This window comes from Trichoderma aggressivum (genome assembly GCF_033847375.1).
Source record: "Trichoderma aggressivum f. europaeum strain CBS 100526 chromosome Unknown scaffold_004, whole genome shotgun sequence".
Lineage (NCBI taxonomy): Eukaryota > Fungi > Ascomycota > Sordariomycetes > Hypocreales > Hypocreaceae > Trichoderma > Trichoderma aggressivum.
In genome coordinates, this window is record NW_026946370.1 from 742761 (window position 1) to 762402 (window position 19642).

Genomic DNA, 19642 nt, shown 5'->3' on the forward strand with positions numbered 1-19642 from the left:
TAAGGTAGCAATTAGTAGTCAAGTATTTGCGAGTTGGCATCGTTGCGAATATCGTCGGCTCGTGATTGGACATTTGCGTCCGCCCAATGCGACACGGCCCAGAGACATCCAATGACGCTTGCGATGCTGTGAGATGAGACAAGATACAGTCATCTCTGCGTTGTAGCTGGCTTTTCTGGAGAATCCTTGCGTCCGTCGTTTTACTGAAACATGCTAGTTGTCGCCCGCGACTTACTCAGAAACCTTTTTGTCATTACAGGATATCATCGCGATACAAATCAAAGCAGATCATGTACTTGTCAACCGCCATGACAGCCGCAACCCCGGATCCGATCCACGAGCTTCCTGCTCATACTAGGCACCAGCCTGCTGTGCCGTAGTGGAATCTCCCAACTCCAGCGATTAAAAGCCACATGGGGCTGACTTCATAAATCAAATATCACAAGGTTCTAGTCCTCGCCTTCATCCTCATCGCTGGTTGCCTCAATATTGGACTTGTCCGACTTGGACTTTTTCTTGTTTGTAGCCACCTCGGGTTCTTCAATATCCATTTCGTCGGGGTCATCGACGTCTTGGCCCTTTGCTCGCAGAGCCGCGTTGATACCGGGAGCTGCTTTGATCAGGGCGAGATACTGCTCGACAGACAGAGAAATGCCCTTGAGCCAACATCAGCATCGTGTATCCAACAATGGTTCCTCTACCAGAACAGGCGGGGCTCACCTTTTTGCCGGGCAGCGTCTTTCCATCCTTTTCGTAGTACTCGCGAATGTTGACAAAGCACATCTTCTTGAACTGGGAAACTCCCACGCGTCGCTTGTTTGACAACTGTTGCAAAGCGGTGAGTAAGCGAGATGCAAGACCAGTTCCATCGGCTATCAGTCATATCGCACCTCCCAGAACGGATTGCCCTCGTCATCTTTGCCATCTGGCGCACTGGCGGCGGCGGCGCTCTTGTTCTTCTTTGCGACAGAAGTGGGGGGAACCTCGTCCTCGCTGTCGTCAACGGCTCGCCGCCTCTTCGTTGTGGGAGGCATCTTCAATGTTTGTGATTGTGCTTTAGAGTGGTGGTGGTGGTTGATGATGGATGATGATGATATTGGATCTCCAAGAAGAAGCTTATCGCAGGGTGAGAGATGGTAATCTGCGTTTGCGATATCCGCCGATCCGCAAGGGGAAGCCGAATGGATGCTCAATGCGGCGCGTGGAGCTTCGAAACGCGTCAGGCCCAAAGTGTTTTACAGCGGGCTGGAGGAGCGTTAATGGGCGGGGCATGTGCGGTACGGTCACGCCAGCTCACGTGAAAGATGCACCAACGATGGGTAAGATGAGATGGAATGGTTTTATTTGGATGGGAGTAGACCATCTACTTGATGACTGATCAAGATGCAATGGAAAATACAGGGAATTCGTTATAAACTAATGCTGTATATGTTGCATTGTGTTGAAATTGGGTTGTTCTTCTCTCCTGATGCTGTAGCGCTCGTTGTTGCGCCTGGAAACAAATCCAGGGGGCCAACTTGCAGCTCTAAATTTAGACAGGGGGGCCCGCCTTTAAGGAGGATTATGAGACTGCAGTGCTTCGTGCGGCGGAGCATCTTCAAGAATTCCTTGGACCCAGCATACTGCTATACTCGTACATGTACCCACGGCCACCAGTTGCGCCCTGCACTTCATCTTTCCAGCACTCCGGCCTCTGCGTCTTCTGTTCTGTTGCACCGAAAATCAGCGGCATTGGGCGTTTGCTGGACATGTTCCCCTCGTCTCCCGCATATCACGAGACACTGATAGTTTAGACAAACCGGCCGTTGGGGTCAAGCTAGCAACCAGCACCAGCTCAACCCCAATGAGCTCCATCGCAACCGACCTTGCGCAGCGTCGCGACGACTCATCCGAGCTGGCCTCGGGCGAATCGGCCGGTCGAGCCGGGGCAAACGGCGACGACGTTGCGCCCTCGGGTCACGACAGCACCAACATCACTAATAATCATGCTTACAAAAGCTCACGAGTACAATGCGATTCCAAGACATCGTGGGCCGAGCCATCGCAGCCGGCACGGCCACCAGAAGTCACCCTGGCCTCCAGGGCGATCCAATTCTTTGCGACTGCTACGCCAGCAACTCTTGCAGGATTCGGCGTCGGAGTCTCTGCAGTGACCTATGCTGTTCTTGGGCGGCTTGGTCTCGTGCTGATAGGGGCATTCGGTGGCGTCGTCTCCTTTATCATATGGGAGTCCAAGAACCCAGAGTTTGCTAGGGCAGTTCGCGGCGAGGATGGACCAGCGGTATTGGACAGAGTTTGGGCAGACTTGAAAACTGTAAGAGCCGTGGAGAAGCGGGACGACGACGACGATGACGAGCAGTATCGCATGAGGGGCTTCGACGACTTTCGTCCAGAGACCAAAGAGGCGCTGAGCGGCTTGGTCGACGCCATTGTCCAAAACTACATCAAGTGGTGGTACAGTCCGCTTGTGCCTTCGGACCATGCCTTTCCTCTTGCTGTCCGCAAGACCATTACATCCTATCTATTGGCCATCTCGAACCGGTTGACCCGCAAGCGCCCAGCCGATGCTTTTCTCGATCTCCTCACCAATTCGACGTCCATGATTATCGTTTTTCTCTCAGAATTAGCTACTGCCTTCGCCGAACTGCCCGCCGACACAAATGTGAACGCTGCCGATGCTATATACAATTATCTGGCGGAGAATCCCGACTCCCGCCTTGCAAACCTGCTCAACAAGAGACAGCAGGCGACGAAATTCAAGATGGTTTCCGAGGACTTACTTGCATTCCTAGACAAGAGTGCCTACAACTGCGATCCCGCTCGGATTTTCTTGCGGGAGATTTTGGCGAATTCCGTGCTCGAGCAGACGCTCCAGCAGTGCAGCAGGGCCGAGTGGATCAATGGGTGGATTGTATATCTTTTGGAAGCAGGAGAGCCCAACTTGAATCAAGCAATCGATGTTGGCATGCAGACGGGCCGCGACGTGGCCAACAATGTCTTTGCCGACTTGGACGGCAATGTCGGTAACATCGGCATCGCCAAGCCTCGACGCGGTAGCAATGATCAAGGCCAGGGTCGACGGAAAGAGTCCTCTCACAAGAAAAAACTGAGCAAGGCAGATGAGGAGCTGGAAGAGGCCATGGAGGAAATGAAGCGAATGAACGCCATGATTGCACAGGATGACTTGCGACGAAAGAGGGCATCCACATTGACAGAGGCATCTGAGCGCTCAAAGCAGAGCATGGAGTTGGTGACTGGAGACGGAGAGGCCCAGAAGAATGGTTCCGCATCCGAGACATTGTCGCCGATCTCTACCAAGTACCCGACTCGGGGAGCCTCTGTAGATGGTATCTCGACTCAGAGCGACACTGTTTACACACCACATACGCCGCGATCTACCACTGACTCCATCAGTCAAGCATCATCTCCACAAGAAAGCAAAGATCAGACATTTACGAGTTTTGATCAGATTGTGCCCCCGGGTCAGCCAGATAGCGATGAAGAGTCGCCGAAAAAGGCACCGCTTACTTTGCACAACGCTTCTTTCACGCTACATGATGATGGTTCAGGAGATCAGGGAAAGATCAAGAACAAGCCGAATACGGACTACTTGATCCAAGTCGAGCCATCGTCCTCTCACTACCCCGGCTGGATGATTGTGAGGCGATATTCCGACTTTGAAACGCTTCACGAGATCTTGAGGCGCATTGCCGCCGTATCGGGCGCAACCGCCTTTATGGAACTTCACAAGGAACTGCCCAGCTGGAAGATTCACACCCGGGAGTCTCTTCGCGGCGAACTGGAGAGGTATCTACGAGACGCCTGTTGGTATCAGGCCCTAGCAGAGAGCGAAGGCATGAAGCGATTCCTCGAAAAGTCGCAGGGACACACGCACGGCAACTCCAAGTCCTTTGGCTGGGAAACAATGGGTAAGAACATGCTCGAGGTTCTGTCGATTGGTCCCAAGGGAGCCATGGAAGGCGGCAAGAGTCTTGTCGGAGGCGTTAGCGGCGTCTTCGGCAACTTGGCTGGCCTGAACAGAAAGTCGACTGCTCAGTCTATCGACCTTACCCCGAACCCAAATCGATTATCCATATCATCAAATACGGCAAGCCGAGTTGATAGCATTGCACGGTCACCGGCGAGGTCGGAGCGTGCCAGTCTCGATAGCCAGAGGTCATCGGTGATTGCTACCCAGCCAGGCAGGGTTATGCCCATGGAGCGAATGCTGAGCTTCCAGTCTCCCAACTCCAGCGAGACGGACCTGCGAATGGGCCAGAGGGGCCGGGTGGACTCGATATCTACTTCGGTAAGCGCACGACCTAGCAGGGAGCACAGTAGGACATCCAGCCTGGCCGCTCTCCGGTCACCATCGTCGATTAGCCTAGACTTCACCAAGCTCCCGCCGCCGCCGGATGAGATTAGTGACGACTACGAATCAAACGAGTTTGATGCAAAGCCGCGTAGAAAGGATGTCGGTGTCATGGAAGATCATAGCCGCAACAATAGTTCGGCAGCCTTGAACGGGTCGGCGTCGGCGCCGGCGTTATCTGGCAAGAAGAGCCCGGCAAAGCCCGTCCGCCAGTTCACGCAGCTAAGCGAAGCGGAAACCCGCGTGGCAGTCGAGCTCATCTTTGCCGTCATCAACGAGATGTACACCCTCTCGTCGGCCTGGAACATCCGTCGCACGCTGCTCACGGCAGCAAAGTCGTTTTTGCTACGCCCCGGCAACCCCTCACTCCTGACGGTGCAGTCCCTCATCCAGGCATCTGTGATTGACGCCAACACTTCGGATGCAGGGATCGCATCCGGGCTACGCAAAGTGCGGGAGAACACCATGCCCACGGAACAGGAGCAAGCATCCTGGCCCGCGCCGTCGACCGAAGAGGACAAGAAGCAGCTGGCCATCAAGGCCCGCAGGCTTCTGATCCAAAGTGGAGTGCCGGCGGCCCTGATGGGCGTGATGGGACAGTCGGCCACAGGCGAGGCGCTGGGGCGTGTGTTTGACTGTTTGCAGATCGAGGAGGTTGCGCGGGGACTAATTTTTGGCCTAATACTGCAGGCAGTGAGGGTTCTTACACACTGATTACGCCGACACGACACGCGGGAACGTTAGTACGAAAGCACACGGAGTTTGGCCACCGAACGTATTGTTAACGACTTGTTGGGCCTCGGGGGCCCTCGCAACGAGGTGCATGGAAAGGCTTATAATGCTTCAGCTACGGGAACCGGGACGGAGTCCCGGCCATTTTTTTTTTAATTTTCATTTCATTCTATGATAAACGAGGGCGGAAAACAGAAATGATACCTGGATGCTTCTTTGCTTTTTTTCCAATGGAGTAAATGGACGAATGGACGCCCTTTTCGGCTTCCCGCTCCCCCTATTCTTTCATTCCATCCATGGGAGTGGTTGCCTCAAACGATGGGATGAGACGAGTGTTTCTTGTTTTTCTGAGCCAAGCATACCTACAGATTATGTCTTTCAGCCATTATGTAGTACTAGCAGTACGGCCTTTTTTTCCTTTTTGCTTATTAGAATGCAGTCTTGTAATATTAGTAGATGAGCCAAAGAAAGGGCAAACTGGCATTCTCGCGTTTACGGCTCGTCTTTTTTTCACTTTGCCTAATCGAATCTTTCCTTTTTACACCCCCTTTTTTTCGAAACACAAAAAGCAAGTAAGAATGAGGGGGGCAAACCACTCGTATCACAAGCCCGTGATATACCTTGCGCAGAGTTTTTTTCTTTCTTTTTTTTTTTTCTGTCCCCGGAAACTCCCACAGCAGTGAGGTGTGATTGAAGCCGCCGTCGGGTCTCGGAATGTAACTCGAAGCATCCGCGCAAATGGGGAAAACCGGATATTGGTCGTTCAGGTAGGTCTACGATGCACGAGAACGGGGCTCCTCTGGATTCGCTTCTCTACAGTACTCGTACCTTTTCTCAATCCTTCGTTCTGTCAAATGTCCGCGCGGATCGGCAATTGGACTCTTTAGCTTCGGCGTCCGGGGAACAAGAACAGTTCTAAAATCCAGGTTTTTACAAAAAGTGATGGGGGGAAAAAAAGTGCCAATATCAAGTTTTTTTCTTTCCTTCTGGCGTAAAGTGACGATCGACCGTCGTGCAGCCAAGATTTAAATGAGTGAGAAAAAAAAGAACAAAGAGGTGCACTGCATAGCATATCACTTTTCTTTCTTTTTTTTTTCCCACCGGGGCACCGGGATCATGACTCTATGCTGGGGGCGTGGAGGGGGGCTTGGCTTTATCCATCCGGCTCCCAGGATTCTCCAAGTTGGTACCTTGCAGGCAGCTGATACCTGGTCTATGAGTGCTTTTATGTGCATATCGTGTGTATGCTGTATGTACCTGCCTGAAGGCGAATGAGTAAGAAGAAAGAAAAGAGAGGCATTTTGACGTGTCATGTCAATTTCTCGCGTCGTCTCCAATATCATGCACTAAAACCCTTCCCCCCTGCTTGACAACGGGGTCCCTCTTCTACCCCTGGCCTGGCCTGGTCACTTATTCAACGGTTTTTTCTTTTTCTTTCCTTTTCCCCAGCTTTTTTTCTCCCTCGCAAACGTTTATTTTAGTGCCTATTCTGTGTTAATCCGCTGTTGTCCCCCCTTGTCCAGAAGCTTACCAATTATGTCGTCCTGCGCCTCGTGGATTTTTGATTATGATTAGGTATATGATGGATAAATGAGGCTCTATTCCACTTCCGTCTGCATGCCCACCGCAAACAAGTGTAATTACATACGGAGAAAAAAAGGCTTGCTTTAGCATTTTATCAAAGTGTGTATCTCGTCAGCCTCCCTACCCAATCCAGGATAGACACAGAGCCCATCGCAATATTGTCACATCAGCATCTTTTCATCTCCCCTTCACGATAGCACACATTCTCTTTCCCCCTGAATTCCATCAGATCCTCTCCCAATCTCCGTCTCTCTTTGCCCTTTTCTCTCTCTTCATTTTTTCAATCAATCTAAATTATGCATATCAAAATACTCTCCCTGCCTAGCTGTAACACCCCAATCACTCACTATCGAATCCCCATCCTCCATCCAGCTATTCCAGACTCGTCAACCGGCTCCGGACGCCCTCTATCCCCGGCAAGCCACAAATCCCCGTCCCATCCTCCGTACAGTAGCTGTAACTGATCCCAAAGGTGACTCTCTCTGCGGGGAACTCCCTTCCGGCTCCTCGTTATCTCTCCCCCCAAGCCAAATCTAGAACCCCCCATCATTCAACGATCCCATGCATGCAGCAAAAATGCCGCCATGGCCGGCTTCTCGCCTCGCTTCCCCCATGCATATGCTATGGAGCACTGCACTGCACTGTAATGCTTCAATGCCTGCTTAACACACATCAATCCACAGCCGGTCCAAGCAAGTCCCTGCAGCGTGCATCAAAAGGCCGTCACTTGACATGACCAAAAAAAAAAAACACCAGACGCAGACGAACCCCCGAGTCCATCCCAGCTTTTCCCCATTCCCTTTCATCTCATCTCTCCTTCAACACACGCACGGCATATCCACGTCCTAAAACGCTCGGCACCTGTCAATGCAACACGCCTTGCATAACGGCACACACTTTTCCGTAACATCGTCACTCTTCGCCTTTGTTCCCCGTCCCTCCTCCTCCTCCTCATACAAGTACACGTTTGTGATGATGCATGCCAAAGACACTCCATGCCCATCGAGTGTGATTTCTTCGGACATGATCCGGTCCAATCACCTTTGCCGCACCGGGTTTCCGAGATGCCGTGACGGACCTTGGAGGACTAAGAACAAACCCAACCCCCCCGTAGCCAAATATAGTTCCATGTCTTAGATAAAACACCAGATACAGATTATACGACAAGCGAGAAAAAAATCGGGTGCGTGACAGGCAAGGTGGGCAGCACGAAAAATGGCGTCAGTGGTTGCCCCCCCTACAGCTGTCAAAAGAAAACTAAAAACTCCAATAAAAAAATAAATAAAAAACTGAGGCCATCACGATCACACACATACATTTTGCCATGCCCGCTAATGCAGCGCCAGACCGTTGCGGCCGAATCCACGCTTTCGTCGGCCGACAACCATCCCAGGATTATCACCAGACATTAGTCATGCCACTGCCCGAACGGGTTACAATGTTTCGATTTGATAGAACGCAGTAGTCAATTCCTCGGCTCCTCAAACCGCCGCCATCTACCTAATCGTAGCCGTACGAGCACACATTGTGTGTGTCTCGAGCACTAAAAATACAAATCCAATGCCTTTTTTTCTGCTGCGGCATCCGCCATCATATCATCCCGCCCGCTAGCTGTTTCGTTTCCCATGCCCAGGCCTCGTCTGTTTCAGGGCCATGGACTTGTTGCGTACAAGTGCCTGTCTATCGAGAAACAATCTATCCCTGCTAGGGTGCCTCGATAGAATCCAATAAGCAAAATGGGCCATTTTCCTGACTCAGACGACGAAAAAGAAAAATATTACAATGAAAGATATAAAAGAAAGAAAAGAAAGTAAAAGAAAGTCCAAAAAAATGTGTATAAAAAATAAGAACAAAGGAGAGATGAGAATGAAGGAATATATCAAAATAGAGCACTTTGAGGCAATTCAACAATGTGACGGGTCAATTTCCGGGACAGCACTTTCGCTACCCCCGGCAGTGTCTAGCGATTGATGCATGTATGTATGTACTGTACTCCATATCCGTGTAAGAAAAACGCTTTAGCGCACCAACTTGGCCAGCCGCTGTCGCATCACGATGTTCAACCGTGTGAGAAATAAACATTAAACAAAAAATAATCCATGCAGTGCTAGGCATGACACGTAGTAAACGAGTGACTGATGCAAGAACAAAAAATGGTAGGTTCGTGACCGGGTATCAATGGCTCTAGGCACAGGGCCAGGATGCGTCTATGCAAAGGAGTGACGAGAAGAAGACTGAATCAAACGCCGTAAAAGGCATGAATGAGTGAAAGAATAAAAGTAAGAAGGTGGAGTTGGCGAGAGTCAGAAGAGGCTTATTTCGGCTTAAAGACTGCGCTGGTGAGGAATATTTCAGGTTCCTTTGGTATGTCCTTGAGAGGAGGAACCGGTGCAGGCGGGGACGGCGGTACGGGAGAGTGGATGGCCTTGTTAGCAATGGGCGGCTTGAAGAAGAAACTCTTGGGTAACATCGGCGAGGGGGCGAGAGTAGGAGAGTCAGGCTGGGCGCTGAGCCTAAAGTTGCTGCTTCTCGGCACTTCATGTCCTATTTGCAGAAACTCGGACTGCTTTGCTTCGGGCTCAGGTGCCGGTGTGGGTGCGGGATTTGGCTCTGGCGCGGCAGACTCTGGGATGGGACTGGGCTCGGGAATGGCATTGTTCATCCTGATGATCTCGTCCTCGACGTCGGTAAGGAGAGCAAAGAGCTCGTCGCCGGCGTAGATGCGGATGCTCTCTCCGTCCGAGCTCTTCATAGTAGACTTTCGGGACAGGTCGACCTTATTTTCAGGTACAACCTCCTCAGCGGGCAGCTCAAGAATCATGCTGGGTACTTGGGCCACCACGCGCAGAGGCGGAGGCGAGGCACTCTCGGGGCGGTTGTTGAAAGTCGTCTGGGTTGGGCTTCGCGGCGGCGTGGCAATGTCCTGGACCACACGTATCTGTACAGGCAAGGGTTGCTGTACAGGTGAAGATGGCTGCCGCTGCTGTGGCGGGGGGCTCTCTTTGCGGACAGACAGGATGGCGGCGGCAGCAATATGCTCAAGCAGCTTCTGTCGAACGCGTGTGCGCCTGTTCTCTGTCCGCTCGAGCTTAATCACCCAGCCGTCGATCGAGGCATCCAGCTCGGCCAGCGCCTCCTCCTGTCTGAGCATGGACTCGGCACTCAATCTGGCTCCTCGCATCGGCGACCGAAGGTATTGGCAGATGCGAGAGTGAAAGTTGCGGCGGCCGTTCCTCATGGAGTTGTAGGTGCGGCGAAGGTACTCTGCTCGTTCGTCGAGCCGTCGAAGTTCTTTGGACAAGCTTTCGACATCTTCAACTCGTAGCACCTCGAATCTCTCCGCCTGGCCAAGAGCCTGCTGGCGAAGAATGCCCAAGTCGTTGGCGCTCATTTGGCTGGCAGCCTTCTGCGGCTTGCAGCCCGAGGGAAGCTCCTCAAACGCACGCTGCTCGGCGCTCTTGGACCGCTTCTTTTTGCCGTTGCCAGGGTGAGAGTTGCTCTTCTTGTGTGGCTCTTTTCGCTCTCTCGGTCTACCTCTGTCTCCCTGTGATTCAGAGGCAAATCGCCTATGGCTATATGAGCTGTCTTCAGCTCGGTTAGCGCTCAATGGCATGCGAGGCTCCCATTGCTTAGTGGTAGAACTCTTCTCCATAATCGATGCTGAGACAGGAGTTGGCAGTGTGTGAGCGGAGTTGGCCTCAGTGCTAGACGAGCTGAGAGGGCCGCTGGAGTCCGAGGTAGAGCTGCTGATAGGAGTCAAGTACTGGTTGGTGATACCAGTACTCAGAGGCGGTGTATCGTCAGCCTCGCGATGTGTCGGGGGAGAAGGTCTGTGTGCGTATTGCATAAAAGACAGTTGCAGCTGCTCAGGTTCGGGAATAACCAAGGGTGCCAGCCGCTTTGGTGAAGGCAAGCGAGGAGGTTGAGCATCTATGTGTCGTCTCTTGATCTCGATCTGCTTGGGAGGTGCGTATATCGCTCTGCCGAGAATCAATGGCGGGACGGTATCCTGTGCTGCTCCGTCTTGCGGAGCACTACTAGAACGTTCTCGCAGCGGTGGTCGGCCCGGGATTGTTGCTATAGATGCTAGTTAGATCTGGAGTGTTGGATGCACGCTGGAGAGGGATGGGATCATACGAGAATCCATGGTAACCTCCTGGACCGTTGTCATCGGACCCAGATCCGGGATGGTGACCTTTCGACGCCGGCCAATCGTCTGTTGGTTCACCTTGATTTTCAGCGCCGGAGTAGCACCTGGCTTCTCGTTCCGCTCGCTGCTCTTGTTCATGGCCATTGCAAAAGCGGTCTCGGGGTCGACTGAAGCATTGTTGTTAAAGCTAGGCGACTGCCTCCCCTTGGGGAAGAGCTGATATTTCCCCTGTCCTTCCTGCTGCATCTTTCTAGAATTTGGCTTTTCGCTGTCTGATGGAGCCGCCAGCGGCGTTGACTGAGACGGCGGGTGTAAGTCAGTTGTCCATAAGAAAGGGGAGAGTGTGTGCGTGTGTGCTTACGGAAAGCATTTGAAGAGCAGGTGAAAACGGCCTCGACATTGCACTGTGTCCGGCCCCAGTCATGCAGCCAACAATATGATCCATTACTCCTAGGTATGAATCAAGGCAGAGGTCACCGTGTATGGAGAGAAGACACAGTCATCCAGCTCTCGGGTGAGATGAGAAACAGCAATTCGCCTCGGACGACAGTGCTACACATTCAACATCCTCGACGATTCTCCCATCCGGCAGGAAGGAGAGCAAGGCATTGGGAACAAGGCGAAAGAGGGTATATATCTACGCTACTACCGGGACGACGGAGCCTGGAAGAAGGACGCATTGCACTCAAAACGAGGGCCTGCCAGGCTAGCGTGGAGAGCATGGGTTCGTCTTCGCTTGCACCCGACTGCGAAGGGGGAGCCAGGAGAAAGGCAGCGGGCCAGCTCGAGTGTCAAGGATATGAAAAGATGCTGGCTGTGACACGGGTGCATTGGGTGGCTGTACAAGTAGGTACCATGCCAGGGTCAAGCTGCTAGGCCCGTGTTAGAGTAGAGAAGAAGTAGGCTGCGGCGGAAAGCTTCCAAAGAGGCATAGACAAGCCGGACCCCTGGCTCGAGGAGCTTCTGCCCTGCGAGTGCTCGTACCTGCGCAGCTGCATGCAAGGAGTCAAGTCAAACGTCCAGGCCCCTGGAAAAAGGCGACCCGTTCTTCAGGTTGGGGCGTCTGTCCCCACCGCGCCAGGATATCCTTGCCTGCCATGATGTTCGCCCGCACCAATCCGATCTGTCGGGCGATTGCGTTTTAGCACCGGTATTCGGGGTGTGCTAACGCGAGGGAAGAAGCACGACGAAGGCCCGGCGAAGAATGGATGGGAAGAAAGGGAAAAAAGATGAGGCCCTGTTGATGGGTCCAGCGTCAGTGGGGGTTTGGTTTCAGGCGTCAGTGCTTTGCCTCTGCCTTGCTTTGATGATGTTGTTTGTTGCTCTCTTCTGTCGGAGGAAGCGGACAGGCAGGATTCAGGGCGCGGACAGACAGTTTCCGACACGTTGACGAGCGAAGCGATTACTTGACAGCCTGATGAGAGCAATCAGGGACTGGCTGCCTTGCCGTTGACAATATGAGTTATGTGACGAGATTAGATGGCGACATCGGCAGCCTTGCTCTGTAAACGAGCTGGAGGTAAAGAAAAAAAATAAGCCTGAAAGCCAAGGCGTCCACTTGAGACATTGGACGAACAAGGCTCCGGGGTTGCACGTGTTGCCCAAGCCCGGCCCCTGGCAAACCAAACGGTGACCTTCCCACTCTGTATAGAAGCCAGAAGCCGGTGCGAAATCACATTGGAGCACATAATAGCCATGGAAGCTTCAATATTGGAGTGGCCAACTAGGCGATATCCAGTAGCACCTAGCAGGGCCTCACTTCTCTCCAATCTCCACTCCGGACCTTGGCCAGTCACCGTTAGCGCGTCACAGACTCAGCCTTTCTCTCGTATGGATGTACAGTATGCGATGGCAACTTTCCGGGGGGGACAGAGGGGTGGGAAGTTGCTGTGCGTTCTGCTCGGGCTGCTTTGCGGCGAGTTTTCCGCTCTCTCTCTTTTGTTTCGTAAGCGATGTCAATAGTTGCGGAATAGCGGAATGGGATGGTGTTGAGTGCACGTTGGGGTTGTGCTCCTTCGCCTTCGTCTCTCCTCTGCCTCGCCAATGGGGGCTGCTGGAGGGGGCTGCAAGTCGATCATGTGCCTCTTTTTGGCCCCAAGGCGGCATGGGATCAATGGGATGAGGCTGCAGCCCGTCTCATGTTGAACCCAATTGTCCAATCATTTTTTTACGTCTCCGTAATGTAACAGTTTCAAAATTGCCCTATGATGTTTATGTCTGCCTTTTCTCGTGGTGCAAATCCGCCCTCTCAGCCTCGTCGCCCCCATAGCACCAACCTCTCAAGACAGCCATTTCCAATGATCATCTATAATTGTGAATATTGCCAACAAGGCTATACATAATCACCCTCTTCAGGTGTACTGGGCATTTTGGCAGATTTCAAAAACGAGGCTCTTCTGGTGTACATGGATTCGTTCAGAAGTGATACCGACCTTCTGGCGTATCGCGTTACTTGCTTCGCCCACTACCCTGCATATCGTGTCAATCACCAATTCATTGTTCAGTGTCGTTTTTGATACACGGCATTCCCGATGGGCTCAACATTGTGCTCATGTCGTTTTGTCCAAAATACAGCTCCATCATAGCTGACTGTGGTTATGGAGGAAATCTTGGCGATTACTTGGCGATTTCGCCCTACCAAGTTGAGTCCTTCGCCTACAGTACATCATTGTACGTCTATGCATGCCCATGCATGCCCATGCACAGACTCTACGGAGCAGATCTTGCAGCTGGAAATGAAGATCCAATCCGAATACGTCACAACAGTCATGATACCTAACAACTTTCAAACCGCACCTGGACATGCCGAGTGTCTATTCCAGAAGCCGTCTCGCCTCCGTCACATCGTAGATGGAAAGATGCAAATCTTGTGATCCACGTTTGGTGATGCACACCCTCTCGTACCGCATTCTGATGCAAGGCACACGTTTCTCTGTGCTAAACGCAGTATAGTCGTGTGTCGCCCCAAACCTGATACCACGTCTTGTCATGCACGCACGTCACTGCATAGGCGCATGTTGCAAATCTCAGCTCCGTAGTTTGCGAATTGCGACACTGCATTCTGTTTTCCAGGCACAAATTCTCCGCCTGCACAGACTCTTGTTTCTACTGTACGCATGTGTCAAGCCTTGGCGTATTCTCCGCTGCGTCTTTGTCGGTGCGCGGAATCGAAAGTTGCAGGGGTCAAGGTTTCTAGCCCCAATTCCAGAGCATGCGCACATCGGCCCCGTAACGTCTTCCTTTCAACGTCTACAGGCGTCTGCTCTACGTAGTTGCCACCGGATAGCTCTGTTTCCGAGCGGAATTCTATTTCGGATATCTCCGATAGCTAATTACTATGCTTATGCATTGCCAATATTAGGTGCAAATCTCCTTTCACGATGGTGTTCGGAGATTGAGCCCAGACCCAAGCACTTGTCTATCTTATAATGAATTTTTTGTTTAATCAAAGAACATAGTATTGGAAGCAATTTGCATCTCAATCTACGAAAAGCTTCCTGAAGACAAATCCTGCTTCCGCCTGTGTTCCGGTTTGGAGTATAGTGATCGAGAGTTCCAGTTTCAATGCTGTTTCAACCCCTGAGCCGACTCCTGCTTACAAGAGTATTCTGCGGGGAAACAAGCCCGCATTTAGGACTGATTGGGCTTTTGTTTCTCTCTTTGACTTGATCTTGTTTGATCGAGCGGGGGAGAAACAGGAAGATTATGTGTTCTCAAAGGGTTGAGATGTTGTATAGTAGAGCTTGGTGGCCATTTTTCAAAGATCCACCATGAACCCGATGTCCGGCCCCACTCACCGCCAAATACTCGTGGAGGCTTCTTTATCCAGCTGTTAAACTCAACCTCTCTAGAGTCACAGTGGTGAAATATTCGAGTTTTGCCTTGTAAAAGAAATCCATCCATAATAGGATAATTAGATTACCAGTGAAATTCCATCAGTGGAGAGAATGCGTGGTGTTGACGAAATCTCCGATAGCCTCAGAGCAGATCCGGACCTGCGCCGGTTTGAACTCACCCCGTGCTCAGCACTAAGCCCAATGGCGTCCCTACCATCAATGGACGAACGTTTTAACAAACAACAGAGCGGCTCTGACTTAGCCCGGGCTAATGCCAAGTTTCAGATCTTGGATCAAACGCAGTGCGGTCGTTGCGTCCAGCCACACCGAATCGACCCCCACAACGCCTTGACCTTCAGAACAGAGAAGGGTTCTGCAACGCATCCATAAAACGGGTAGGGTGGTATAAGGCTGCTGAAGTGTGTGGGATGGAATCATCTAGAAAAGTGACTTGTCAAAAACTTCAATTTCAGCTTTGCAACGTAATTAATTCCGTGACGGGTTGCACGTTGCCGGCATTTCTATGTATAGTACAATCGTGCAAAGACGTCTTATACGGGATAGGGCTTCGTCAATATCCGAGAAGTAGGATGACATGAGGATAAGAAAAAATCACTGAGGATGGAGAATAGATGCCCTAATGCCACATTATCACAAGCACCCTCCAACACCATTTGGTATGTCGATTACCCTATGTCCCTCCCGCGTGCTCATGTACTCGTAGGCTCGACGAATAGCTTCCCTTCAAACCCAGTTGTAAAACAAGATAGAATGTAACTACTTATTTTTTTTTTTAAACATGTTCATGGCGTTGTTGGACACGGGGTTCCGTTGGAGCGGTCACAACCTCGTCGGCATAGCCTTGCAAATGTCTGTCTTTTATAACTTCGCCGTAGTGGAACATCACCTACTATAGGCATTATATAGATCGTGTTTTTCCACACTAAAAAGCATACAGTCTAGGAACTCAATCTTCATCGGGGCATCTTCAACCTGCTATTTTAATTTAATACTCTCTGAAGTTCGTGCAGAAAGGATATGATGTCTAGCAGGCTCATTGTCCTGTTTGAAGGACATGGTGCATTGTTTCTTGACTCACAGATGGTTGCGTATTTTGAGGCAATGGGAAGAGTAGACAGACCAAAAAAAGGTGTATTCACAGTCTCAAATAAGGACAGACAGTTGGGTCATCTTCGAGTTCCATAGACGCATTCAACTTGATAGAATACCCCGATAGCAAAGCGAGCTCAATACACTCGGATATACCCATCTCAATTTACCAACACGTTCTTCCCAGCAATTAAAGGTGAAGCTTTTTGACTCCTCGGATTCAGATTAGGTACCCTATACTCATATCTCGGGGTAAATCTTGAGGGGCAGTACCCATACTGGCTGGAACAAAGTGGGAGAAAATTACCTACCCTGAAGATATACGAATCGAGGGCTGCTCGCTAAGTGTATCCAGAAGATAGATAGTTTCACAAACCCTTAACTCAGCGATCCAGGCTCTAGCATAGATAAATATCCGGTTAAAAGCTTTGAAGGAATTGAGTACCATGAAGTGCTCTTCATTTGAAGACCGTAGATTGTATATGCACCGGGATAGTCGAGTACTGGAATTACTTGTAGTGTGGAGTTGATGCCTTAGCAAAACTTCCTTTATGTAATTAGCGGTTAAGCAGCTTGAGTGAGATCATAGACCACGCGCAAGCCCATCCATATCGTATCCAACTCGGTCATCGCTGGTCTTTGTTGCCCCATTGTTCCAGGGAAGTCTTCAGACGAAGCTGAGTGGGAATATATGGATGAGATTTTATGTTCTCATGCTTCTAGTGTTAGTAGCATCTCGACTAGATATTGGAAGAGTCTTTCTCTTCTCTGTTTTTCCACTCAGAAACTACATCTACACCTGCTCCAGTACACCATTGTCCGCTGGTGCATTTATGAAGTGCTATAGTAACGCCTTCTCTGGTTTTGCGTATACTCACAACACCGTGTAACGGGTAGAGTATTTGGAGGCAGAATATGTAATGTACGAGCTAAATCACCGTTCACTTCAACACTGACGATTCAATCTTGACATGAACACGATACGCGAACCGCCCGATCTGACACTTGCAAAAATGTTTCCAGCAATGTGTCTGCGGCTCCGCATCACTTCCTCCCGGTCCCCATTCTCGTCAATTTCTCATCGCGTCTAGATTGAAACGATGGACCACGTTAGGGCACTTCTCTGTGGATTTGACACCTTGAGAGCCCAGTTCAGCTGCATGAAACAAGAGCCCCCCGGATGGGATCCTTTGTTTCCTTTACAGACGCTTAGCGGTCGTTTCAGGTGCCCAGTTGGCGGGGAGCGGCTGAGAAGCCGGATTGTTTCACAGCTGGTCTAGTGAGTTGACTGGACCAAGACCGATCTGATAGTATTGTCCAGTGCCAAAATTAATTGAGAAGAAGGGCGAGAAGGAGAAGCACATCGAAAGTGTGAAAAGTCGTGATGAGTTGAATCACATCAAATGCAGTGCAACGAATTGGAATTCGCTGAGCCGAAAGAAGCCCGCAGTGGAAACCCAAAAATGTTCCGCAAAGTGGTGCGGCACGTGATGCTCCTCGAATAGGAACTGCACAACAGAGGACCTTTTGTTAAGCTTGCTTGTCGTTGTCAACGAGCTCGAATTCGAACTCGGCTTGAGTCGGTCCTTTTGCCCGCTCCATCTCGCCGTCGAAAAAGCCCTCGACTTTTGTGCTTGTGCTACATGTCGTGGTTCTCCCTCCGAGCTGGTCTCTTTCGCAGCACGAATCGCACCATCACAAGCTACTGCTCCAGGCGGGGCTTTGCAACAATCAACCTAAACACCATGGCTGGCACTCGCGATCCCACCACCCTGTCCAACTACGGCGCTTGGCGCACGAGACACACCACTGCCAACTTCAACATTGACTTTGAGAACAAGCGCCTCAGGGGATCCGTGGTGCTGCAGCTGGAGAGCCAGACCGACAAGCAGAGCAACGAGATCATCCTCGACTCGCGCTTCGTCAACGTCTCGTCCGTCAACGTCAACGATGCTGCGTCCCAGTGGGAGCTGAAGCCGCACTCGGACCCCTTTGGAGCGCCGCTGCATGTGCAGGTTCCCGATGGCGCCGCCAAGGGCGAGATCGTCAGCCTGGCCATTGAGCTGGAGACGACCAGCAAGTGCACTGCCCTTCAGTGGCTGACGCCCGCTCAGACGTCCAACAAGAAGCACCCGTACATGTTCTCCCAGTGCCAGGCCATCAACGCTCGCTCCATCTTCCCCTGCCAGGACACTCCTGACGTCAAGTCTACCGTCAGCTTCAAGTTCACCTCCACTCTCCCCGTTGTTGCCAGCGGTGTTCCTGTTGGCGACCACACTGCCACCCCCGGCGTGGAAAAGGTCTACGCGTTTGAGCAAAAGGTCCCGATCCCTTCGTATCTGTTCGCCGTTGCCTCTGGTGATATTGTTGCTGCCCCCATTGGCTCCCGCAGCAAGGTCGTTACCGGCCCCAATGAACTCAAGGGCTGCCAATGGGAGCTCGAGCGGGACATGGACAAGTTCCTGGAAATCGCTGGGAGCATCGTCTTCCCTTACAGTTGGGGAGAGTACAATGTGCTTATTCTGCCCCCCAGCTTCCCTTATGGAGGTTAGCATCGACTGTGCATTGACAAGCTTCGGTAGCTGTTCTAACACTCATCTTAGGCATGGAGAACCCCATCTACACTTTTGCTACCCCCACCATTATCAGCGGCGACAGGCAGAACGTCGACGTCATTGCTCACGAGCTTGCCCACAGCTGGAGCGGTAACCTGGTGTCCAACGCCAGCTGGGAGCATTTGTAAGTATCATGAGCTGCTCATTTAAGATTCATGAGATTAATCTGACAAATACGGCAGCTGGCTGAATGAAGGCTGGACGGTGTACCTGGAGCGACGAATTGAAGCTGCCGTCCACGGCGAGCCCCAGTTTGACTTTTCCTCCATCATTGGATGGAAGGCCCTCGGTGAGTACACACGTTGTGACTGACATACGCGAACAAATCTGACATGAAGTCTAGAGGATGCTGTTGCACACTTTGGCAAGGACCACGAGTACACCAAGCTCATCATTAGCCACGACAACGTAGACCCTGAAGATGTCTACAGCACTGTTGCTTATGAGAAGGGCTTCCACTTCCTTTACTACTTGGATCGTCTCGTTGGCCGAGATAACTTCAACAAGTTTATTCCCCACTACTTCACCAAGTGGGCTGGCAAATCTCTGGACTCGTTTGAGTTCCGGGATACCTTTGTAGACTTCTTCGACAACCTCGGTGATGAAGAGGTCAAGCAGAAGGTGGCCACCATCGACTGGGAGAGCAAATTCTATACCCCTGGCTTGCCTCCTAAGCCCGAGTTTGACACCACCCTTGCTAACCAATGTTATGAGTTGGCTGAGAAGTGGAAGGATGCTGTGAGTCTTCTCTTTGCTCTCCCTCTTCTTTCGCCTTCGCCTCTTTTGCTCGAGTTATGCTAACACTGCGAAATATCTAGTCCTATGAGCCCAATGCCAAGGATGTCGAGTCCTTCTCTTCCAACCAGAAGATTGTTTTCCTCGAGAAGCTGCAGCAGTTCGAGCCTCTGAGCACCGAACGTGCCCAGCTCCTCGGCAGCGCCTACGATCTCCTAAACACCCAGAACGTTGAGCTCAAGTTTTCCTACCTTCAAATCGCCCTCAAGGCCAACGACGACACCAGCTACCAGAAGACTGCCGATTTGCTCGGAAAGGTCGGCCGCATGAAGTTTGTTCGACCCTTGTTCCGCTCCCTGAACAAGGTTGATCGCAGCCTTGCCCTGGAGACCTTTGCCAAGAACAAGGAATTCTACCACCCCATCTGCAGGGGTATGGTGGAAAAGGATCTGGGTGTCTAATTGTCTCCTATTTATAGCAAACAAGTAAAAAAAAAGAAGAGAAAAGA

General features: G+C 51.3%; 4 protein-coding genes across 4 annotated transcripts; 2 read left to right on the forward strand and 2 right to left on the reverse strand.

Annotated features, from left to right (window-relative positions):
* Positions 1-449: 449 nt before the first annotated feature.
* Positions 450-1034, reverse strand: Triagg1_1812 (uncharacterized protein; the record flags this gene model as incomplete). Its single annotated transcript, XM_062895924.1, has 3 exons — positions 450-656; positions 721-825; positions 891-1034. The coding sequence occupies 3 exons, from the start codon at positions 1032-1034 to the stop codon at positions 450-452; spliced, it is 456 nt and encodes a 151-aa protein (XP_062759351.1).
* Positions 1035-1843: 809 nt separating this feature from the next.
* Positions 1844-5086, forward strand: Triagg1_1813 (uncharacterized protein; the record flags this gene model as incomplete). Its single annotated transcript, XM_062895925.1, has 1 exon — positions 1844-5086. The coding sequence occupies one exon, from the start codon at positions 1844-1846 to the stop codon at positions 5084-5086; it is 3243 nt and encodes a 1080-aa protein (XP_062759352.1).
* A 3916-nt stretch (positions 5087-9002) lies between these two features.
* Positions 9003-11084, reverse strand: Triagg1_1814 (uncharacterized protein; the record flags this gene model as incomplete). Its single annotated transcript, XM_062895926.1, has 2 exons — positions 9003-10765; positions 10826-11084. 2 exons carry the CDS (start codon positions 11082-11084, stop codon positions 9003-9005), a joined length of 2022 nt encoding a protein of 673 aa, XP_062759353.1.
* A 6343-nt stretch (positions 11085-17427) lies between these two features.
* Positions 17428-19595, forward strand: Triagg1_1815 (uncharacterized protein; the record flags this gene model as incomplete). The annotated part of the gene is made up of 5 exons (XM_062895927.1): positions 17428-18331; positions 18388-18523; positions 18582-18688; positions 18743-19137; positions 19218-19595. 5 exons carry the CDS (start codon positions 17428-17430, stop codon positions 19593-19595), a joined length of 1920 nt encoding a protein of 639 aa, XP_062759354.1.
* Between the last annotated feature and the right edge of the window lie 47 nt (positions 19596-19642).